Source organism: Mycetomoellerius zeteki, unplaced genomic scaffold (assembly GCF_001594055.1).
Source record: "Mycetomoellerius zeteki isolate Tzet28-1 unplaced genomic scaffold, Tzet1.0 scaffold122, whole genome shotgun sequence".
In the NCBI taxonomy this organism is placed as follows: Eukaryota; Metazoa; Arthropoda; class Insecta; order Hymenoptera; family Formicidae; genus Mycetomoellerius; species Mycetomoellerius zeteki.
The window spans coordinates 680,547-707,039 of NW_017256147.1; the positions used below are offsets into that span (position 1 = coordinate 680,547).

General features: G+C 36.8%; 1 protein-coding gene across 6 annotated transcripts in view; it reads left to right on the plus strand.

Moving 5' to 3' along the window:
• GluRIB (Glutamate receptor IB) overlaps nucleotides 1–26,493 on the plus strand; it is a 226,297-nt gene that overhangs the window by 104,248 nt on the left and 95,556 nt on the right. For 5 of the 6 annotated variants that reach the window (XM_018461440.1, XM_018461435.1, XM_018461436.1 and 2 more), the window contains exon 2: nucleotides 14,883–15,035. In XM_018461440.1, coding sequence (XP_018316942.1) covers nucleotides 14,883–15,035 — 153 coding nt within the window. Of the gene's footprint in view, nucleotides 1–5,470; nucleotides 5,489–14,882; nucleotides 15,036–26,493 lie in introns of those variants that run through there. The other variant, XM_018461439.1, reaches the window with a different exon arrangement.

The following is a 26,493-nucleotide window of genomic DNA, read 5'->3' on the forward strand; positions in this document are numbered from 1 at the left end:
GCATACGTTTCACGCATGTGCGACCCAACGTTGCCGATGAATTACGAGCGGGAATGCAAATGCATTCGTCCTTCGCCTTCGCCAGCAATTCTGAAGCACTCTTCGGTCGGTCCCCGTGGGATTTTATCCGCCATTTTATTGCACGCGTCCTAGGAGCATTTCATACTAATCCGCTTACGGGCACGAATTTCGGAGCATATGATTCCGAAGCGACTGCATGCTGTATGAGCGCATCCGTTCAATCTCCCGTAGAGCTTCCGGTTGATGCTCGATCGAGTGCTTCCCATATATAGTACTCAGGGACACGCAACGATAGATACCGGGAGGTATTCTACGAATTTCTCGTTTTACGTTCCGCTATAATCTCAAAGAGAGTATCTCCGAGCGTGGTCTTCCTTGAGAGGCGGCCAAGCCACCGTAAAAAGTATATCGAGAGAGACAAAACAAAGTTCATTCGAACGAAGGAAAAGTGAAGTGGTGGATACTCGTCTCAAACAACATAGTACGCGATGTAGACACGGAGTAAGTATCGAGGACAGAGACGAAGTCCTCTTCTTGTACCATTGCAAACCCACGTGAGCGTACGAGCGTACGAGCTTGAACGCTCGAGCTGAGCAACGGACCACGGGTATTTACATAAGAGTGGCTGCTCGTGATGCTTTATCCGGGAGAACCTGTTACCTGCGGGCGATGAAAAGGAGCGGTATGAAAAGGAACTCCTGACAAGATCCGTCAGGCCTTATACAAAATGTACAATCTCACCGTGTACCGTTACCCAAAAAAAAAGAAAGAAAAAATAACGGCGTTGAATGGCGCCTCGGCGCCGGGGATATTATATAAAGTAAAGCGAAATATCCTTTTTCAAGTTACGCCGTGACATTGTAATATCAATTTGCAAGTAACGTATTATGTATTTATTATGTCGCTAATACGCTGGCGTTTATATTCTGTTTCTATTTTGATTGATGGATTCGGAAAACGTAAGTTATGGCCGTTATATGACACTGAATAAATAATATATGAGTCTTTACATTTATTTAAAGCGGAAATAGAATTGTGCGGGGACAATAACTTTGCCGATTCAATATTTGTGCGTTGCTGTTGCCAAGAAAGAGGAACGAAAAGAAAAGGCACAAACGATATTCGAAACGGACTGAGAGACGACATCGTATATATAAAATTTATAATTTCCCAATCTTATAACGTTTACTAGAAAATCAGAGATGTTGACATCTTTCAAAATTCTCTTTTTAAAATACGACGTTAGTTTTATTATACATGTATACAAGCGTTTTTAGTCTCAAAAATGTTTAAAACAAAAGTCCTTAAAGAAATTCTCAATAATATAATATATCGCTGTGTTCATTTACAATCAAATTATGTAGTAAAATACAAAAATAATAAGAAAAGTAGGAAATAAAAATAATTACAAGAAAAATATCATAAAGTAATAAATTTTTATTAATGAAAGCGTATATAAACTGTGATTATTACAATTATTGAAAGATTTTAAATAATTTCTAAATTAAGCACAATTACTTCAAATAATAATAATATCTCAAAGCTTTCTATAATAGGATTTATTTCCCAACACACCCTAGGATGATCCTTGATAATGCATATTTTAGTTTAAAATCCTCTTTCACACACATTCTCAAGTGAAAGTACTGACGTGCAGACAGACATGCACATATGTGCACTTTTACCAATACCAGATTCCGAACATTTACATAAGCTCGGATCTTAGTAGTGCAACGTCCGGATGTGCTTACCAGTAGGAAAGAGAGAAAGGAATAAGAAGGGTGGTGCAAAGATGGGAGCTAAGAAGGAAAGGTTACGAGGCGGCGGAGGGTTCGCGGAAAGATCCGCCAAGTCGTATACAAAATTCATAATCTCACGGCGTTATAATGTTTGCCGGGATAGCGCGGAGGTGTAGAGTCCTGGTATGCATAAAGTGCGGTGATGGCGTGGTATACGAGATCCTGGAAGAAGAGCGAAGATGGTGTACGAGCTGTGGCGAGGGGCGGCGGTGGGATCGGAGGGAAATATTATGACTCGAAGCAGCAGGAGACTGTAATGGATCGCCGTGAGCGGGCACACGGGCCACGCGGGCTGCATTCCCACTTTATAAATCACCACCTGTACTTAGGTACTGAAAAATCGGCTCCAGGGGAAAATGACGGCGGGTACTTAAAGGGAGACAGAAAGAGGCGGTGGTATGGAGGTGCAGTGGGGGGTCCTGATTTTTTCGCAAGCTCATCCTTTTCTCTATGGAATAATATGAAATAATACCGTACGAGGGTTAAGATAAGAATCTACGATTACACATTGAAACTGTAAAATTAAAATATTTTTGTTTCGGGTTTTTATACGATTATATAAAATTGCCGCAGATTCTTCTGATTTGGGGTTTATCTTAGTAGACGGTATCAAAGGAGATTGTAAGAGAATTGTCTCGCTCTTGCTCTACTTATCTCTTCCTCTTTTCAAGCATATTGTTCCCCTGTTGGAAATTCATTGAGCCACCGTTTCTAAGAATAAAGAATAAAATTTAACACACACACACACACACACAGACACACAGACGGACACACAGACGGACACACAAACGGACACACAGACGGACACACAGACGGACACACACACACACACACACACACACACACACACACACACACACACACACATTATAATCTTACAATATAAATTGTATGTAATCGATCCTTTGTCCACTGTTCGATTTTATTGCATCTGAAAACTTTTTTGTATGATCGAATAACGAAATAGCTGAACGAAGTTCTTTGACTGATATGTAGGTGCTATTGCTTCTTTGTTCAAGAAGTACCTTACAGGTACTATACCGTTTTCTGAATCCTATAGAGGACGTTATACTCATCGGATTGATCACTTTTAACGGGAACCGTTCGTTCGGCTCCCTCTATTCGATCGTAAATCGTGGAACAATAGAGTATGTATACCTTCGGTGAAAGGTGAGAGAGTGAGCGGTGCGCGCAAAGCGAGATCTTTTGCCTGGTGGAACCATCGCCATTATTTGAAAGAGCTTTTAAGGCAAGCTCCCTTTTACATGATTAAGAACGTTCTTGCTTGGGCGCCTCTTACTTAGCGCAAAGTTCCTCGCGGACTTAAAGCGCTTAATCTTCTTTGCCAAATAGTAGCTCCTTGTACCGGCTGGATAATGGTGACTGCTTCATAATAACTTGGTGCCCGGGGTTTGGTGGCGACTGTCCATAGCTGCGGAGTTCGTTACATCTTTTGCGCGAGTAATGACCGCATTAAGTATATATTATTTAACAGTAGGATTACATTCCACCAGTTTATGACATGTAGTAATTATATCTATAATAAATGCAGGGCTGAACATTGTCTTTAATTAAAGTTATTTTCTTGCAGCTCTCTCTCTCTCTCTTGTATTTCCATTCATTACAACTGTACTTCGATATTCCAAATTATCTACATTACCTACTCAGATTTCATCGATTAATTTCTGCGCATCCCGTATTACTACAGTGCCTATCCGTCATATCGATTAAATTTTGTCATGGGAAAATGCACGTATTTTGAATACGCTTGATCTTGGGAGGGGAATGAATACGATCGAGCGTGGGCTAACATTCAGGTTGGACACGAATAAAATTACCGACGGACGGATTGAGATTTCTGATGGATAGATACTCCGAGCAAATTGTGTTGACCCAAGCTCGCATTAACGGGGAAACACTAATTTCGACGGTGATTGCCAATTTACATGGATACGAGGTATGCCCGAGCTGTGTGGCATAATCGTGTTGTAAATATACAGTAAAGACTGTCGCGTAATAGTTAATATGAATCATTAAACGGTTGCTTTTCTAATTTCTGGCAAATAACTCCGATCGATTACTTGTTCGTCTGCCTTGTAGAGACAATTTAATGTACGTTGAAAACAATTTAAAGTCAAAAAGTTAAATGCAGATTTTGCTGTTTTGCTGATTGTATTTTCTGTTATGTAGTATTAATAATAACAAAAATAATAAAGCAATGAAACTGAATCCGTAATTGCAAGCATTCTCCAATGTATTCGTATACCTATGTCCTCCGATATTTTATATAAATTATTTTCTCTCCAAATTTAAATTTTTGCCAATGACAATATAATTTCGTTGATGTTACTAATGCTACGTAAACTTGTTATGAAAATAAAATGAAACATTGCACGCGTTATAATTATTACGTGTAATTAATTAACCGAGAATCGTACACTGTAATTGCTTACGATCATTCACTTCTTTCGCTACATAAAGTGATGATATCACTTTTCGTAATTAATTAAATTAGTAATTACAATGCGCAATAGACAGAGACCGTCGTGCAATTTTGAACGAACCGGAAATTTTGATTAATTCCCGAACTTTGCCGCGATGAGGAGTCTCGTTTGTATTACACACGTGGGACGCGATCATTTATTTTGTTATCTCGTATAACATAGTTGAACCGGATGCGACTAGCGTAATTACAGAGGTAACTGTACGAAGAAATTAAATTAATTAGATCACCGACAATATGGTATTTACGAGGTACTAATAATAACTATTACGCGTTCTATTCCGCTCTTTGCGTCGCTACAATTACCCATACCCTTATGGATCTATATATAGTTAGCGCATGTCACGCACAATGATATCTAATGATAACAACATTTACATCTCATTTATAACTATGTACAAATATAACTAAATTATGAGTCTCAGCCGACATCGGTGTAAACACGAACGAGCCAAAATGCATTTAACGCGTGCGTCAAGCGAGTATTGCCTGCGTATTGTAGCGAGTGACGTTGCATTTTGACCGCGTAACGTGAGCGATTGTTTCGCGGCTTGGCGGAATGCGTGACTAAAAGTGAGTGCGAATGTGGCAAAATATCTCAACGTAAATCGTGAATAAAATTCATCGAGTGTACTTGGTGGAAGAGCAAGTGCTATCAAGATACTTTGTCGATATCGATTTTGCGTGTACGTACAATATACATAACTACGCAAAATATACACATCTACACAAAAAACGATTAATAATAATAATAAATGGTAATAAATAAATTATTTAATTGTGCTGCAACGTGGCCCGATGTGGCTCGGTATAATTATAGAGCCGCAACACGATTCAAACGCGAGCCATCCGGATGATGCTGGAGCTAGATACGTATTTCGCTCACGTATCGCGGTCTATTAGTTAATTATCCGACGCGACATAGGCTATCTTGATAGGACGCTGCGGCCGGATGCATCTCGCACCGTACAATCTGCCACGTAACGAGAGCCAGTCCGCCTGCGTGCACGCTGCCTCGCGAATTGCAGAATTCAACGAACGCCCAGCCCGCTGTCGACAAACAACAAACAGGAAATTATACGATACTGGCGTGCGCGAAGGCACGCGCGAATTCGCATGCGCGATTTTAATCTGGCCTAACCACCTGGCGAACGAGACGGGAATAGTAAGTAAAATATGTTTGACTTGTCGAATTGAATTATGCATTGACGTACTGGTCAAAGTTTTGAAATAACTCTTTTGTTTCTACCAAAAATATAACTAAGGTCTGAATATATTAACAAAGCAATGTTCCTCTTTCGGACGCATAATAATAAATAATTTAATTCCATTTATAATTTAAGAACAATTTAGATTCCTTCTGTTTAAAACTTTCAGACCTGATTTTATTGAAACCATGTTAACAAAATTTTTTTAATTCAATTCATGAGCACTTATTAAGTAATTCATACTTAACAATTCTTTTTCATAATTTTGAATATTTTTCCAACAAATACATTATTATGTACATCAGATCTCAAATGATAGAATTAAATAATTTCAATGAATAACTTTTCAAATTTGACGTGCATTGCAATGTATGCATGGTCTAAATAGATTAAACAATTTACATTCAGGAAATTAGGGCTATTTTAGAAATCAACGCTATTATTAGTGCATGTTAAGTATTATTACAAAAACTAAATATTATTACGTCGGTTAAATATATTTTTTGTAATAATACTTAGTGCATTAATAACAGCGCTAATTCATAGTAGTCCTAATTTCCTCATTGTGTGAATTATTTAATTTAATTTAATTAATTTTTTAATTACTCTTTTAAGCGGATTTTTTAAATTTGTTAATATTTTAATTTGTGTGTCGTCAAAATATACGAAAATAGTAGAAAAGATAGAGTTCAAGCGTAATACTACATACTATATAAACATATGTTTCATATAAGTTTTTACAAAGCAGCTTTTCCGTTGTATATATATATATATATATATATATTTACGTCGTTATCGTGCTGTCACGCTGCTGCAATAACGCATCGTTGTCTTGTGGTTGACATTGTATTTCTTTAGAAGAAAAGTTCGATTTCGTTGAAGAATATACCGGAATTTCCTCTTCGTTCTTGCGATTCATAGTGACATTCTTTGATAACGCACCGCATCGATCATGAATGCATAAAAACTTCTTGAACCGATCTCGTAATCGAACAGAGAGAGGAATCTTGCTATTTTTTACATTACTAAAGCGAGGGAAAGCGAATAACTGGTACGCTGATATGAGAATCTTCGTACCAATGCGACATCGTGAGAGCGAAAAAACTCGATCTTTTATTCAGTTTATTCCATTGTGAGAGAAACGAACGGAAATATGAAGGAATCTCGCACCACGCGTTTCATATCTGTGATGAGGAGGTAATGGAGGGAACAGTCTGAGGCAAGTTGGATAATTGCGGGAGATAGATGGTAATTAAAATGTTTATCACCATGCTAAAGACGGGAGCGAGCTCCATTTTATTCTTTGCGATTACGGCCGATTAAAATTAAGAGCTGGCTTAGCATTCGTGAAGTGAATTCGATAACTTCGTTCTCTCGTGAAGCGTAATATAATAATTTCGAGATCTTTCGTCTCGAGAATACGTACTATCGAGATATATTAGAAAGCAGTAATATTTTAAATTGCCGGAACTCTTTCAATTTACGTTGTATTACACATACAAGTAATCAGCATAAAAACTCAGCCGCACCGTACCAAGTTCATTTCTCCATTCGCCACTCACATCTCACCAGGTATTTCCATTCATGCTCCAATTTTTTCATCGTCCTAAGTACCAAGTTACATTAATTCACTTATGCTAATTAAAGTCAATATTGCAAAGTTTCATATTAAACAATTGGTACGAAACCATTTCATCGCGGGTCGAAAAAGTTTCCGTTCCTGCCGAGGTCGTGCTCGGAGAAAGATCTACGGCAGAAATAGCGCGAACGAACGAGCAATCGATTCTCGAACTTCTTCCCACCAGAAGCGGAAAGAAACGAATCAAGACGGTGCTCTTCTTACTTGCCTGCCAGTCGCCGACTCGAGGAGCTTTCGGAAATTATTCAACCTTCTCTTTCACCCGTCTCTCCTCTCTCTCTCTCTCTCTCTCTCTCTCTCTCTCTCTCTCTCTCTCGCTCTCTCTCTCGCGCTCTCTGTTCTCTTTCATTCTCCCTCTCTCACTCCTCTTAGCGGACTCTCGTACTCGGTGCCGGGAAGCGTACCGTATTAACATAAAGCGGATTCAATATCTGCGGATAAGAACTTAATTTAAATCCCCGGAATATCTTAAGGGATACAATATCGGATCACTCGGCGAGAAGGACCAAACGAGACGTCCCTGCGCGGTCCGTCCGCTGTCACTCGTCTTCTTCGGACTTTTCGAAGGGTACCTGGTACGGATGTAAATCAAGTTACCTCGTTAGGTCATTGTCGCTGAATTGGATTTGTCGCGGGAGCTGACTGGTGATTAGCTGTGGCGTTTACCGAGACGAGCGCGCAGCTAGCTAACGTCTCGCGTCTACGAAATCGACCTAGCGCGATGCATTCCGCGCGCTTGGACGACAGAGGATTACGCCACCGACATTATTATTTTGCTTAAAACGCGCGGCTAACAAGTGTACGGACGCGTCCTTGCCCGCAAGCTTATCTGTAAACAAAGTGTACCATAAAAAGGATGATATTTTATCAAACGCGTTTAAGCACTGGTGCTCCGTAGTGTCGCATTTTTACTACTGCAACTGCAAAGAGAAAAAGAGTTGTTTTTAAATAAAACATCGTGTAAGCTTTTATTAACCTAATGGCGGGATTTTAAATTAGTCTACGCGTTTACTTCGGGAATCGATGCAATCGTAGTGGTGCACGTAGACTATTACTTGTAACAGCGGATAAGGTAAGTGATAGCATACGGCAGTCACTGAATAATCGCCTGAAAATCCTGTATTATCCTTGTCAAATAACTCAGAAATAAACGCGCTGAAATCGAGGCATGGAGATTCAATGTATCATAAACGTAGAAGAGCTTATAGAGCTGCAAACATTGGTGGCATCGATAAGGGTATGAGGGAACCGTATAACAATAAATATGAGTAATCGTTCAAAGCAAAATGCTTCGAGACAAAGCTATGTCAATCAAATGATCTCGCAATAAAAGAATCGCTTACTATATTTGATTCGATTTTAAATAGAATGCATTGTTTAAAAAGTAATTGAAATTCTGCAAACACAACGAATTCTCGGACTTCTCGATCGTTAACTGAACGTTTAAACTTTATTTTAAACATATCTCTCACTAGAATTCATTGAAACTCAACTAAAACGAGGTTTTATTTTATTTTACTTTTATTTATGTTAACTGGAAGAAGGTATCTTGTAAATAACATTGAGTATGTTCTAGTTTAGACCAAAAATTAATCGAACTGATGAAATTGTGTTAAAAAACTAATAACTTTAAATTTTTTTAACGAATTACAATTAATAGAACGCTGAATGGAATACCTTTCTTTCAGGGAAAATTGCTATCATTAAAGATTCTGTGATTGTTAGTGAGTATCGTCAGAATTCGATCTCTGCCAACTCGACCGTTTATATTGTTCTCGATATTCAATTACAAGGTTGCAAACTCTCGTAAGAGAAGTTAAAGGAAGTTTTAATGGTTTGTAATGCCGACGAGGTTTCAAGTCAAAGATCAGACGTGGTTGGCAATCGAATTTTCGGTCAGCTTGGACATACAATGCGCATCTAAATACTGCTCATGTTTGCCAAGAACAAAAACTTCAATGATCGATATTCAATTCGTTGTTGGTAAAATAATTTCAATTTCGCTCGAGTAAAAAACACGAATGCGATTCCGCGCAATGCGCTAATTGAAGTCATACAATTTCCGATACTTGCTCGCGCATATTATACGACTAACGCACGACAATCATCTTTTTTGCATGAAGCTAAACCGCAAACTTGTTATCTAAATCGCTGATTGTCGTCGCGATTATAACTGCTGAAGTTTGCACGCCCATTGAGTGATACAATCGCGTAACGATCGTGATCGTTGCAAGTCGTACACAAGTTCTACATTGTTTGGACTAGGCGAATAGTCACTTGTGTGCACCACCAATTGCAGCTTCTCCATATAATTTCGACCGTGACTGGAATCACGTAGCTCGGAATTCCCAACAGCGAAACGTTTTAATTGCGTAGAGGGAGAAATAGCCCGCGAGTATAGTGGCAACAGGGTTTAAAGGTCACAGCACCCGAGTGATGTACAATGAAAATGGATATGTGCACTGCGGAATTTCTGTAGTTGCTAATCCATCATAATTTGTTGATTCAAATGAACCATTTCGCATGACAGTTAATTACATACCAACAAGAATTTCTTAATATAATTTTGTTTTTGCACTTGTGACGCTTATTAAAAATGAGATTGCACTCGGGCTTGAAAAAATATGTGAATGCATATACTTTCTTAGGAAAAGGAAAGATTTTAAGTCTTGCAAATTGAATCGGACCAGTTCAGTGGTCACAGTCCGTCACGAGTCAGACATGGCGGATAATGGAGTGCCACAGCTACTGTCAGTCCACATTTCAATACCGCATTCATGGTCTTACGGGCAATGCTGATATAAATAGCATTCATCGAACTTTCCGATACTTATTAAGTATTGAAGTTGTCGTTGCGGAGCTGCGGAAAGTCTGCCATTGCGAACTGCGACGCATTGCTCAATCGACAATAACAGCAGCGGGAGAAAAAGCCGTGCAACGGGAAAAATCTCGAACGCGTGCAAGAGAGGGAACGGAGCGCGATCGGCTTGGAGACCGCGGCTTTGATAGACGCCACGGGAAAGAGAGAAAGAAGGCGTCGGAGTTCGGAAGACGAGTGGGAAAAGAGGAGAGCGTATACGTGCGAGGGAAATAGTGGAGATTCCGCGGTTTTCGAGTATGCGGGCGAGAAACGAAAGAGAAAATAAGAGTAAAAAGGAAGCGAATTATTGGTCGACATGGAGAAAAACGAAGGATGCTGTAGAGGCGACGAAGGGGAGAGGGGAAAATGATAGGAAGGCAGACAGCTGCGGAGAGACCGAGAGGACAAAAATAACGATGAAGAGAGAGGCGAGAGGAACGAGATAGAAGAAGAAGAAGAAGAGAGGAGAGAAGATAGAAAGAACAGAGAGAAAGAGGAAGGGAGAAAGAAGAGGAGATGAGAGGGATGATGCTGAAGGGCGAGAGGTACAGCTGGGTTGCAGCACGAGTAACGAAGAGAGGGAATCGATGTGAGTGTGAGACACTGGTGGGGAAGCACCAATCAATAGACGCGCGGCGGCGCTCCACCTGTCAACGCGCGCGGAGATAAACACAGGTACCTTTAAAACGATATTTAAAGGCACCCGGTGTATCAGCATAATACGTCAGTGCGTATGCCTAACGCATGAAAATTACATGAAGAGAGATATTGTCAGGATAATCGGGAACCTCAAAATTCCTGCCTTTTATTATCCTATGCCTCGTTGTCCTCACACGCCATTCGTCAATAAAGATAAACGAAAGTACCTATCCGAGTATTATATCGTTAGGGTTACGTACACCCGCCGGACTTGTATCATCACGGACAGATGTTCTCCATGCGTGTAAAGACACTTGAAATATTTAAACGAAACCTTTTTACCAGATGTGCATTAACGTGCGTCTTCACAGAAGAAACTAATAGCCTCATATTTTGCATATAAAACGATTCTGTTGAGGAGATCGAGTTTAGCGGTCGGTATTCCGATTTTACAACAAACGGCAATATTCATCGTTTAATTATACGGTTGCGATCTAAATTAATCTGGCGGCTCTCGTCGACCGGTAATAAGAATACTGCTGGCTGTAATAAGCGCGCTGCATGTAATGATTTACCGCCCAAGTTTTGTACGTCGTATTTAAGAGAAAGCCAATATATTCACCGAGTTTGCTAGGATGCATCATAAATACCTATATCATAGTGATATAGGTTTATCGCTAAAACTCGTCAAACTTCCAACTGTTGCCGACGTAACAAGGGTGTGCATTTTTAATCTAGAAGTTGCACGACGTTATTCTTTTCAATTTAGCGTGTTGCGTATCAGTTATTACTCATCTGCATCAGATTCGTAAAATACTTAAATTGGAGCATAAATTTAACGTAACGCTACTTGCATTTCATTACGATTATTTCGTAGTCGGCAAAATTTTTGCTGCGCGCGAATTTCCACCGCTTTTGACACAGTAACCGAAGAGCCGGTTAATTAATATTAGCTTAATGCGATGCTGGCGGTAACGTGGCTTTGCGGATTTTATTGTAATTACAATCCAGTTACACGGATGTATTTTCGCTGACGCCGATTTTTGTCTTGATTAGCGGAACGGTCGGCTCGCGATGTAAAACAATTTTAATATCGACGAAGATATTCAGCAAATATCGGCCCGGACGTATTTGTGGAAAGCGGGAGGACGAGGAAACGAACGAAAGAGCGTATTATACACAGCATGAGACCGAATTCCTGCTCGTTCCCTTTCTCTCTCTTTCTCGCTCTTTCAAGTATTTTAATCAAATGATATTAGCGGGGCGCCTGATATCACGCTGACCGTATCACACGATGAACGTCTTTCGGTTTAATCTCCTGTCTCGCTTGGACAGCATAAAACCGCTTCAAAGGCGTTAATCGCCTACACTGTATGCTAATTATTAAGCACACATGTGCAATAATAATCTCCTTTTATCGCCGTCCCGATAATTTCATGTGCGATAGTTTAAATATCGTCAAATGTTCAAGGGACAAGAATTCCGTTAGAGGTAAACCGCGAATTAAGGGTGGAAGCAAATTATAAGCGGGATGTTCTAGGATCAATTACGAGAAATTAGCGACGCTATTGTGGTATAATCGTACTGTGTCGTCCGAATTACAATGGGATTCTTTCTGTGGCAGTTTCCCGTGTATAGCGAGCATAATGGCTCAGATTGCCACGCGGTATCTCGTCCGTGGATTTCTGTACGTTCAGCGAGATAATAAAATTATGCGCCTCGTAAAACGACGGCCCGCCTCGTGTCTTGACACGTGCACGATCCTTTAAAATGTTCACGAGATTATACAAGGATTCAACGAAATATACGAAGTCAGTATTCGGGAGACCAGTATTTAGTATTCAGTATTTAATAGTAACAATTTCATTTGGAATACTACTGTACCGTGATTCTAATTTATCGATGTTAGAAAGGGCGATTGATAAAAGATATGAAATAACATTCAGTTTCAGTGAATATTATCTGCTGTCTCTGCATCATCGTTCACTGTCAAATCTATAATATAGTGTCACAAATTTAACCTAAAGTCGCCACTGCTTCTACTCAATAAATCGTTATTTTATATTAAAACAAGCAAGTTAAACAGTTCAAATTGGGTTAAATTTGACACTATAGATTTAACAGTGTTGTATTTTTCAAATCTGATGCACGCACTTTTATATAAGGCATAAACAAATAGATTAAACCGATTATGTTAATAATTTTCGACTAATACAAACTAGTTAACAATCTAATATCATAACTATATTTTATAACATCATAACTATATTTAACACAAACAGTTATTTTAACAATCGTGAATATAATGAACGAAGAACAAAAACGTTTATTGTATGCGCATTTAATGATGTAATTTTGAGAAGGAGATTGAGGGGTGAATGATTCTTTGTCCAGCGCATTGTTCACCGTGTACAATGCCAAAGAGTTAATAACTGTATGGATTATGTATAAAGCAATATCTCTGTATTTGCCTGTAAAGTATGAAATCACGTCCCACAACGTTGCGGCACGATATCCTGTCCACTTCCAGTTTACTGTCGGCCGGGATTCCGGGTGGATCGTAATACTACTTTGTTTTGAACTTCCCACCGATATTTCATGAGGCGCCGCGTGAACTGCGAAATTAGATGCTCTCATAAAAGCAAAGAAAAATCCATGTGTGACGGGCATACAGGCAGGCAGGCAGGCAGGCAGGCAGGCAAGCAAGCAGGCAGGCAGACAAGCGGAAGTGGAAAGAAATGAAACGGGGAAAGGTGCGCTATAATATCGTGTAACACTTCGGAGCGTATCTTATTCTCCGCGAAAAGTTCTCTCATTGCACAGACGGGAAAAACAGCTCCCGGGCACAGCGACGTTCGGTGTTACAACTTTGAAAGTCGTAACGAAAATTATTTCGATACAAGTTTGTCAATTCGCACGATTGCCCGTTCTTCGTCGCTCCCTCTCTGCATTCGCAACTAACTTGGAGAAGTATATACATTTTATAAACGAAAATTCGCGTGCTCGCAGACGAGCTTTTCCAACTAGATATTAATGGTAACGCCGGATGCTCGGAATAACGAAGACACAAAGTGCAGTATTCAGCGCTGACAGTTACTCGATTATACGACGCATACCGTGTTAGCGTATCATCGATCACTTCATCGACAGCAGCATCTGGAATATGCGATACATTTGACGTGAAATAAATAGCTTGATAAATGCGTGTAGCCATATTATTTTTACAGTGGCGACGTCAATATTTTCATCGGGATCGCAAACATTTCCACGGGCTCTGACTTTATATCTGACTCAAATGTATATAATAATCGCATAAAGCATTATTAAGTTCAAGAAATAGACTCAGCAGGTTATCGAACATGTAATTGGTTTATGGTAAATTACATGACGACAGTATTAATATTGGTACATATTACCGACTATTAACGCCGAATGGAACGGTGTAATTACACGGACCTCGTATGCAGTCGCTGCCTGAGCAGACGCTGGCTTGTATCACTGCGCCGTATGTGAGCCGGTAGTAAACGGAGCGCCACACGTCAGACATCCGATACAGGGTGTCGAGTCGGATTATCACATCCGATTTCACGACGGGCGGGATAATCGCGTTTCCTCGCGACATTTATTAAACTTGCGAATACTATCTCCTGAAATCTACATAACTAATTGTGTATCGCTTTTCGCGGATGTTTGTATTTCACGTAAAATCTTCTAATTTATCTTATTCATTTAAGATATTATTTTTAACAAATAAGGGTAACTTTAACCCTCCATCTACAATATCTACATTATGAATTCTTTTTTGACATAAACGAAATTTCTTCACCCTCATTTTTGTTCAAATTTCAATTTTTATTAAATAAACATTTTAGTTAAAAAAAACTATTGGATTTCTTCATATTTTTTAAAGCCTCTCTAAAATCTTTGGAATTTAACTCTAAAGAATGATATTTTATTCTTAAAAATTGACAATGAAGCCACTCCTTTTCAACACTGACTCAATTGTCATTCTTTGTCACTCTTTAGAATTACATTCCACTTCAAAGATTTTAGAAAGTAGAATAGTAAAAAAAATGAGTTGGACAAAAAAGCTCAGATTACAGACGGTCAGATTACAGCAAAAAATATAATTACAAACGAAGGGTCAATAATTTCTTTCTTGATTATTGCATACACGAGCATAATATTTAATGTCGTTATCTTCTGCTTACAGGTGCCATTTTTGAGCAAGGTACCGACGAAGTACAGAATGCCTTCAAGTTCGCAATGATGAGCCACAACCAGAATATTACAACTCGCAAGTTTGAACTGCAAGCCTTTGTGGATGTAATTAATACCGCGGATGCCTACAAGCTATCCCGCCTCAGTGAGTACGAATATATTTCTTCTGTACGAAATTGTTATTCATCTCACATATCATGCCGCGTGCAGCATTCTTCTTCGGGAATTGTAAATATTCACACGTCGACGGCATACCCGGGAGAAGAAAAACTAAATCATAGACATTCGCAGAGGCCGTTAAATATTTCATAGACATCTTCAAATGTCGATCGCGCGTTACCTCGCACGCCCGCTAGTCGATTCGAAATCGAGTGAATCGAATTCCATCGCGAATATTCCTCCGGATTGTACCGACAATTTTTCATGACTACATTTAAAGTGTCTGAAATGTCCGTAGGAATATAGCGCGGAATTTCGTTTCTGTCTCCCGAGGGGTGAAAATCGATTTCGCGTTTTGTTCGCGATATCTGTACGGTGTCAGGCACGGTGACTTATCAACAATACTGAGGCGCGTACGTGCCGGAAGCGCGACATCTCCGCGCCATTGAATGCACCGCAGCGGTCCGTGTCGGATATGAAATAAGTAACGTTTCATTTCTATAGCGTCGCAGAGATACTAATCTCGCTACCTGGAAGGCGAAACGCTTCCATTTCCTATATAGCGCTATGAGGCGCACGTGCGGACGATAGAGAACGCGGTTGTTGCACTTGCACATGCTTGTTTCTAAGAAAACGTGCAGCAGACAAAGATCGGTCGATTAACACCGATACAGTTCCTTGATTGCAGGAGTAACTCACGACCATAGAAATACTACTTCTTTCTCACGATCCTTGTTAAAAATGCGAGAAAGTTTCCGAGATAAAGCGACTACTCGTGAGATCTCTTTCGATAATTCCGATAGAAATTTTGCGGAATCTGATTTAGCCGGATTCGTCGATTATCGAATTACAATTTCGTGATTAAACTCCGTTCAATCATGCGATTAAGTTAGTGGAATTGTCTCATTGTTATGTTACTACGTGATTCGACATTCGCTTGCTTTCAATGCTGCCATCCAGCACTCAATGGTATGAGAAGTTCCGGAATTATCCGAAGAGCCATTACATGTCACTTATCCTGATTTACACCGGAGCGTAGCAAGCGTGAATTTTCACGATAACAGTTATCATGCTTGTAATGAAGATATAATGTACATTTTTCTTGACAGTAACGTAGCAGGATATTTAATTTTTCCGTCTTTTTACTCGATTCATTATTACTATCTAATTATTTACATCAACTAAAAAATAATTATTACAATAAACAAAAACATAATAATTTATACATAATTTTGATAAAAATGAAAAGTGAATAAATTTTTTTTTCTTTATACTTTTTTTTATCGATTACGTATTTTATTTTTGTTTAGAATTGATGTTTGTATTATCAACAATTCTTTCCCTTCGGAATTCATTAGTGGTTTCTCGCTTTGTCGTTTGTCACATACATTCGAAATTTGAAAGAGCTGATCAACCGGCTTATCCATGAATCGTTTGACGGCTTTTAAGCAAGGAACAGTCCAATCGAGCTACATAGATCTCCGGCTTTGAAGTCGATCGGAATCGTTCTAAACCGTAAATGGATAGAAGAACAAAGGACTCTTGAGTGCCAAAGATATCGGTGTCTCCTGTCATTAACGGAATCGCAGTTATTGCTCTATACTACAAAGAGATTTTACTATCGTAAGATGATCCGTTCAAATTTCGTTCAGAATTCGCGCATATTTATTCTCTGATTATGAATAAACAAACTATAATATAATTTAATAATAATAATGACGATGTTTGTTAATTAGTCCAACTTTAGATTATGTATTGTAACTTATTCAATTTTTATGAGCAGAAATTACAGAAAATATTGTCGGTATTAATTTATTAAATTTATGTTTACAATAATAATTCAAATAGAATTAATTTGTACAAATTCTTCAGGCATATTTATGATGACTTATTATATGAAATGTTGGTAACCGTTGCAATTCCATAATTAATATATTGTATAATTCTATAATTAACCCAAGAATTCGTGAATAGAATTCACAGACAAGTTGGTTCATCGTGGATTCGCGGTTCGTCGTGGCAATGCGAATATTTGGGCCAAGTCCAAGGGGCAGGGAGGCCGTGTTACGGTACTTAGCAAAGCTCCGTTAATTGTATTAACGTTGGTCGGTTCACCCGGATGAAGATCCTGTTATAATCCCACAGCTTTCTGCCCGGCAAATCTATTGCCACGTTACGCTCCGCTTAATGTTTTGGTCCACTAAAGCGATATAAGCTGTTGATAAAATAACGAAGAAAGAGTTTAGTCTTAGCATTTTTCTCAGATCTAATAATACCGTCGGTATTAATAGAGAATCATATCTCTGCGGTTAATGATAAAATTCGCTTAATAATAAAATCCCAAAAATTTAATATGTTAATAAATACGTTAATTACGTAAATAGTGAAATCTCAAAAATTTAAATACGTTAATTACGTAATAATATCTACAAAATAATGATATAATAATTAGGTTGCAGAAATTTAGGATTAATATATTGGAAATTTCTCCGATAGAATCCATGTGCATGCACCGCGACCAAAGAGATTTTACATTTCATACATTTGGTATTTCACTAGATGAATCGGTGGTTATTAATTATCCACTACGTGTGGAATGAGTTGCTGAATAGCAAATGTCATTGCAGAATAGAAGAAGATGAAAGGAGCTCTTTCGCGATGAGAAAAAGAGAAACAATTTATCATGTAGTATCATCGCAAAAGACCTCTTATTTTTTGCCTTTTTCATAACATTTATTCAATTTTAAACAGATACGACGAAGGAATATAGCTTTACCTAGGAAATAACAGACAAACGACAAAAATCATTATGGAACTGGACTGTCTCCTTTTACCATCCGCAGGCACATGTATTTTCATTTCAATACACTTCATTCATATTCGTCAGGCATTACGTATGAAGTCCGATAAAATAGAAAGGCGTCGAATAAAAGCAGGCACCATCAGAAAGACGGAATATTCCTGTTCCATATAAAATCGCTTTTTATTTGTCAATACAAACACAAGCACGAGGACATTAATGATTTCTTATTGTACGTAACGGGAACAGTACGAATATCAAACAACCGAGACGAATGCGCAGGTCAGATTTAAAATGTGAAGGAAGAATATCATTAAATAAATCTACTCCTCTCTCTTAATATTTTCAATAACCTTCTCTTGGACGTTAGCGCGCAGAAGTCGGTTTTTGACAGGTTCTCGGAAGGGTCGCTATCGAGGGAACCGAAAATTATTGCGGGCGTAGGAACGACGGCGACGAAACGCGGGTGGAGAAGTTTTTTCCGTTGAGAAATCACATGGTAGAACCGAGAATCCTGAGGGAGAGAATTTTCGCGGTGGTGTGGTACGCTCGTCTTAGCGGAACGTAATAGCCATCTATCAACTTTCGGTGCATATCGTATAATATCCTGCAAGATCCTTTGGCCTGCGGGGGTGGGAAGATGGAAAGAGAGAGGAGAGGGAATAACCTTCCCGCCACCCGCGTCCTCATCCTTTCGCCATGGCCAGAGAGGGATGAACGGGCGCCAGCGAGCCAACCAGCCAGCCAGGGCCGGCATAAATCTGCCGAGGGCTCCCGAGGGTATTTCCCGCCTTTTTTCCCTGTACCCTTCCGCGCACTTCGTTCGCCTTCGTCTCCTATTCCACGCTTTCGCGCTCTTCTTCTCGCATCCTGAACCAGACGCGAGATGAATCCCAGGGTTCTATTCCCGCGTGGTTTATTTCGAGGCAAACATTGGTCCGTTGTCGACAAGGTAGGCGAAAGTCGACGACGATTACAAATTTACAGTTTACATTTACGGACAATAGCGGTGCTACGTTGATTTACGTCATATTGATTTATGCGATGATAGAATAATAATTATGAAGTGTTAACCAGCCTACATTGAATTAGATTTTATCTTATAATACCGCTCATGTTTTAAAATTAGTATTCCAATCATAATGATCAAGTTCGGTACGCAGTATATCTCTCAGAATTCAATTTTGTGTTACAAGATCTGTTATTATCATGAAGTACATGTAGAACATACATTTATTTTAGTATTTGCTGTTTAATACCTAAAATGTACAGTATGTGGAATAATAATCGGACATGTATTGTGAGATAGTGATCTCGATGAATCGATGTACAACGTATCGAACTATCATTACATTGAATTCGTAGTGATTACATTAAACATGCAAACCTATGTTATGTAAGCTCATAATTTTGTTTGGCTATAAACGTTAATCAGATATGTCTGATTAAATTCTATGGATCCGTAAAACAAATCATTGACCTACGTTCTTGATCTGATTACATTTATATCCCATTGTCACTTTAAATTAATATTCTGTAAGTCTTAATATTGAAAAGGCGTAAAGGAAAGTGGGAGAACTGCAAACCTAAAGGAAAAGTTAAAGCCAACAATTATTATTTATCAGTTAACAGAAGTCTTTAAAAGATGCTTCAGTTATTTGACTTTAAACTACAATAATTAACAGTCATATATTATCAATAAACTAAATTGAAAATGTAATTCTAAATAAAAAACAAAACCTTTGCTGTTCGAAATTACTTGTCGTCGTGCGAGGCAATTCCAAATTGATTTCGTTTTTAAAAATATAATTTCAAGATATAGTTTATATTAAGACACACATAAATTTCAATTAACGCAGTTTAAAGCCAATATCCTTTGAATAAAGATTTCTATAGTTGATCAATAATTATCGGCTCTATTTAACTTTTCTCTCAGGTATTTGTGATTCCTCTTATTCTCCTCTATATAAAATTATCAGAAAATATAATGATAGTTACATATATATTTACATTAAACGATATGCGTTCTATGATCACGTATTATAGTGCACTAAACATATATCGGACTATAATTCGATGGGAGAAATGGAAGATTATCACTACTCTAATATACTGCCATAGTATCGTTCGCGTTTACCTTTATGTGCAAAATTCTCCCACTCTCCCCTACAATTAAAAATATATATACTGCGATTTTCGTAATAATATTCTGTATATTTGTCTTGTTTCTTTTGAGTGTGACTCGAAAATATTCGATCTTTTTATTGTATAAATCAAACACGAGATAAACTCCCGCGATTATATACCCGCATAGCAAATCCAAATGCAAACATTGACTTGCGCGGACATGAGTGACGAGGACGAAAGATAACGATGGTTACAATGTTTACACGTACGCCAACGCAAACACAAGTCATGTGTTATCGTTCTAATTAAAATGTAATTTAAGTAATTACCACAAACGATATTTACGTTATCTATTAAATGGAAACGAAACTACGTTTAATGAATTTTGCGTGTCACTTCACAAGTATTCTTTTATTTTTACAAAGCTGTATTTTAAAATTTTTTATAGATAAATAATATGATAATTATACGTATAACACACGACCTATGAGAAATTTTATAAATTCAATTTTGTTGAATTTTACTAATTTTTTGGTACTTCACCAGAATTTCAGACAGAAGAGAATGGATACGAATCGGAATGATTAAACAAAACCGTAAAGACCATTATTATTATAAAATTTGTATCATAAAGTAATAAAGATTTGTTAATCGCACTGAGAATGAATTTTTGAAAGATCAAAACGTTCGTTTGCGTTACAAACAATTTTAATTTTAATGTTAGACTTTATATTCCTAATGTTTATTATATTGTTTTAAAATCGAGCTTTGTTGTGGTTATTGATTTAGAATGACCACCCATCTTGGCTTACTAACTCCTTTTCCTTTTATTACTTACATAATTTAAGTTTTGACTTAATTAATTAATTTTTAAATTAATTTTTAATTTTTATTTTAATGCTCTCCGCTATTTAAGATAAACAAAAAACTCACCAAGCATTCTAAGAAATGAGATCCATAATAGGGTAAAGTTGCCGAAATCGCACCGACTCTTAAATCGCACTACCTCGCTTAAAAATTCAATTATTGTATTTATATACTTTCTTACGGGTTATTAAAGATCTACATGATACTGTAATGCTACTCTATTATACTCGTGACATGAAGTGCAACAAGAGCGTTGTTATTTACATAAATAAAAAAATCGTGATAGCGTTGCTATTTTCCAACGTATTTCATAGCAGAATTACAGAAAATATAAGTTAAATAGCCTAAGTCTTGACCATTCGTCGTGATTAGAATATTATTAAAATTAAATTAATAGGATTAAAGTTTGCTTTACATTTTTTTTATAGATAAAATAAATAAAAGTTCAAAAGATGCTTTAGTTTCCTAAATCGCACCATAATCTAACTTCTTAAATCGCACGTTACCTAATATTTTTCCATTTTTTACATTTTTATTCCATTCATTATTATGTAAAAATATATATTGTAAATCTACAAAGTGTTTATTTTGTTTCATGTAGAAACTCCTTAAATTACTTCTTGAAATTATCATGTGTTTCAGAATTACGAAAAATATATTCTTAAGTTTTTAACAGCATAATAAAATACAATTTTTTCCTTTTCTTATGTAATTTTTAAATTTTTTACATTATCATAACGTTTTAAATAAGGAATATTGGTGTGGTGCGATTTAGGCAACGAATTTCCTCGTTGCCTAAATCGCACCATACTGAAAAAATCCTGATTTTAAACGTTATAATAGCGCAAAAAAATTATGAAAAAAATTACATAAGAAAGGGAAAAGAGTACAGTTTATTATGCTGTAAAAAACTTAAGAACATTCTTCATAATTTCCGAGTTATGAGCCTTTAAGTAAAAAGTGGTGCGATTTCGGCAACCTTACCCTATTATATAGAGCTGATTAAAGAGTGAGGATATTCTGTTTAAAAACTCCGAGGTAAACTTTGAGATATCTTAATCGTTGAACGTGAGATTCTCAACTTTAAGAATTCCTAATCGATATCGTCGATCGTGTCGCTCAAGAAGAAAACATTCCTTCGTGCTGTATGATATCGTTTCCGTTGAGTTTTACGGGATATCAGGTGTGATGCTGTGTTCAATTCCCGTGCGGTTTATCCGAAAGTATGCATTACTTTCGCAAATACGATGAGAAGCTGTCTTGTCGGCGAAGAGTGTATCTTTATTATAAAATGCGAACAGAGGATGCCGCGAAAGTTTCAAGACGGTGGAAAACTTTCTTTCCTCAACGCTCCCGTAGTTACGGTAAACTTTATGTACGTAATCTTTAAACCTTGCTATATGGATTCCATAATTAACAACTTGAATCAAACATCATTAACTCAGTTGTACTCTACACACATTGCACACACATATACATCATACACAATCTCTTTTAGTCTACATTCTGTAAATATTGCTGTATTTATGTACGTACTACTCTATAAAAATATTAAAAAGTTTTAACACAATGAGTGCTTATTTCTATAAAATAAATGGAAAAATATTTATACGTTTCAATCAATGTTAAATATAAGTATTTATCGACAATTTTAAGCGCGATGAAACTTATTTTACGGAAAATTTTATTCAATAATACATGAATTGAATTTAAATATCTATAAAGAGGGAACAAAATATTTTAATTTAGCATATATGAAAATATCGTATGCATATTCAAATAACGAAATCTTATGCTTGCATATATCCAAGTTTATCTTCAAATCTCGCGAAAACCCTCGTCTTTCTTCATACTTTATTCCGCGTCTACTTTCACAGATCTCTTTATCGTTTTACTTGTTTAATGAATATATTACACATATACCTGCAGCAGAAATGTTTCATTCCCCGCAACTTAGCCTGGCGACAACGACAGATGAGGGGATTCTCCGGTTCTCAAGTAACCAGATGAGTGGTAATGGTAATGTCTCTCAGAGGAGTCTCCTGTTCATGCAGAAGAATATTTTTCACGCAGTATCGCCGGGAAACCGTTCGCTATAAAAGCGGTCTAAACTGCTGAGTTACCCGAGGATACTGCAGGAATAGAAGACGCGTGAAAAGAGCTTTGTGTCATAGAAAAATATCATGCTGCGATAAATGAAAAATACATCGGTTTCGTTACCTAATAATAAAGTGTACAAAAAAATGAGAACTCACGCTACAGATTTCCAATTATCATCTATTGACATTTTCACGATGCTTACGAGTTCTGTACAACACACGCTAGTCTCGCATCGTGTAATTAACAGAATACAGCTGCCATTAAGAATATGAATTATAATCAATTGAATTAATAAATGATAATCAAAAATCTAAAAAGTTTTTATAAGTAAGATTCAAAGGAACAATCCAATCTCTTGAGTTAAATAATATTTTGTTATTTTTAACTTCTCTATGTCAAAATGTAAATCAATTTATTTTTGTGTTTAATTTCAAACTGAACAACGTTCATATTAACGAATACATTTAATAAATGATAAACTAAATCTTATACATCAAATTTAATGCATTTTCTTAAGTTAAATTGTTTAACTTCTGACTTCTAAATGTCGGTTTTTTTGTTATTATTATTTTTATGTTAAACAACTCCATTGTTTTAGTTAAATTAACGACATACTGAATAGAAATAATGACGACCTATGATAGAAATGATTAAAAATAATTGGGTATAATTTAATATTACAAATTTAACAGTATAGGTCACAGTAAAGTACCTATGTAAATTACATCGAACTGGTTCCGTTAGCTTTCGAGATGTACAGAAAGTGTTTGAACCACATTATTACTTGGTGACGATGATATCACGAAAACTCCGTAAACTCGCAGAGAAACGCTATTTGTTCCCACGAGGGAGCAGACAAGGTTTTGGGTAGCTGAGAACGCGTCATTTCCGATTGTCATTTCTCACGGAAAGGGACGTGGTGTGGCTTGACTGTCCAGGTTAAGGGCCCATTCAAAGTTATCCGCGCAGACACGCAATATGCAAACGTATATTATTCTGTAGTTTGAGAATTCGCCCGACGCGGGTCCAATTTTAGCTGAAATTGACTCGGGCATAGTTTTGCACTCGTATATCACATCTGTCATACGGCACTTAGAGATTTATCTTATCTAATTTTTTATGCAAGTTATCGAAGTTCATCAGGGTTACAAGATTAAAAATTAAGATGTCATTAATGTTCGTATATACATTTGCAAGTTTAGAAAGTATTCCAGAATACGTAAAGCATATTCCAACACAAATTACACAAATTTAAATAATTTATGTGATTATGGTAATCAGTAATAACTATTGAACACTTACTTGAATATTTAATTAATAGATATTAGTTGGTGTAACGATAAATATAGGGGAGAGTAGGGGTATTTCGAACACGAGATAAACGCAAATGACTATTGCAATATATTAAAATAGTAATAACCTATCATTTCTTGCATCCAATGATAGTTCGATGTATACTTATTGCCGCATTAACACATGACCATTGAACACACATGCCGTTTAAAGTAAATGTATCATTGTCTACGTGTTTTCGGTGATTTTGATGTATAGGGATGAATAGAGGAATTGCAAATACCTAGAAAAGTTAAATAAGGTCGATGATTATTTATTAATTATAAAAGCCTCTATTCTCAAACATGGTTTTAGCTTTTAATTATAATAATTAACCATTATATAATCAATTATATATTGTATATTATTAAACTGTAATTTCTAATAAAACTGATTTAGCGTTGTTCTACATAGGCCCAGTTCCATAACTCACGGAAGTTAACTCTTAACCAAGGTTTAACTTGTTTTTCATCTCTTTCCAATTCTAGAATTGGAAAGAGACAATGAATAAGTTAAACCTCGGTTAAGAGTTAACCGTGAGTTGTGGAACTGGGCCATAGTGGCGAATAATTCTGAACAAGGATTTTAGTTTTAAAATTATAGTTTATATTGATAATACATATATGAATGTTGGTTATTGTAGTTAAAAGCCAAACTGAAGTATCTTTTGAATAAAAACTTCTATTAATTGATACATTAATTGTCGGCTTTATTTAATTTTTCTTTTAGATGTTCGCAGTTCGTTCGTTCTTCCTACACCAGAAATGTATAGCGTAAATCAAGAGAAAAATAAAGCTTCATGGTTGTGAAAATGTTATAAAAAAGCGGAATGTGTTTATCAGCACATAAAAATTATATAAATGGAAATGTTAACATAATATAAATGCACGAATCTCTATTGTACAGATATATAAATATTTATACTTACATTTTGCAAATGTCAGATCTATGAAATTAATAGGTCTGTCTTATATTCCTGTACTAAATTGCACTAGAACTTTCTTTCTCACTTTCATCAAATATCAAATATATATATCTATCTCTTTGTTCCAAAAGTGTATACTAGTTCAGTCACAGAAAACAGATCTAAAGATAATAATTTATCATCAAAATAATAAGATAAACACAATTCGTTTTTCATGTGATAGCGTGATTGCATTAATCGGATCTTAGGAAATACAATATAATAATTGTATTTCAATTAGTTAAATACGTGACTCGTAGAAAGTGAATACTGCGAACTTTGTTTTACTGTTGTTTGTGTACTGACTTGATTTCGTTGGCAAGCAATGTACGCATTTCTGCGGAAATCCTGTCTGGACGATGTAGTTCGCATCCCAATGTTCAAGTCACAACGAAGGATACGAACGTCAGGTCATTACGCTTTCGATTTAAAACTTTCGAATTAGATTGTGAGAGTCGCCGCGAGTCTTTGCTGTATCCCCCGGCCATTTAAAACTTTCGGCAAACCATCTCGCGACCGACGTCGTGTTCTCACCGCAGAATCTCGTTCCTTGCAGCTGCCTTCGAGGAATTATTTCCGAACGTTTGTTCTTACTATTGCTCCGCGTCGCGTTGAGATCGCTTTCGATTCATTCACAAACCTGTTAGCTACGTGTTGAACAACGATAAACTTCTATATACTCCGAAATATTTGGAACGCTTCGTTGTGCACCTATTGGTTTCTTGTCCCAAAACGCAATAATATTTGATGTGTTGATTGACAATTGATAACTCAACACTTGCCAATTTACGGTATAATGCGTGCGATTAATTACACGTTTGAAAATGAGTTTAATTCAGTAGGGATGCTTAATTAATTGATGATTCAACTCTATAGCTTGTAAAATAATTAATTTCCACAGATAGTCGCAGCGATAGAATAAACTATTGTTAATTTTGCAATATGTGGAACACTAACAAAAGCATCACGATAATATTACACAATAAATTCAGTCAATCCCATTTTGTGAATTTTAAACGCGTTATGTTTATGTAAGAATATTATATCCGATATTAATACTTTAATTACTTGTAACAATATATGATGATTGATATCAAACTCACGTAAAATTATTGAGAAAAGCAGTATAAAAATAATATAACGTAACGCATCAAAATAGAACAACATAATAATGTAACAAAAGTAATATTAATAGTGATATTAATGGAATGATTAAAAATGGACTAGTATAATGTCGCGTTTGACAACAGCAAA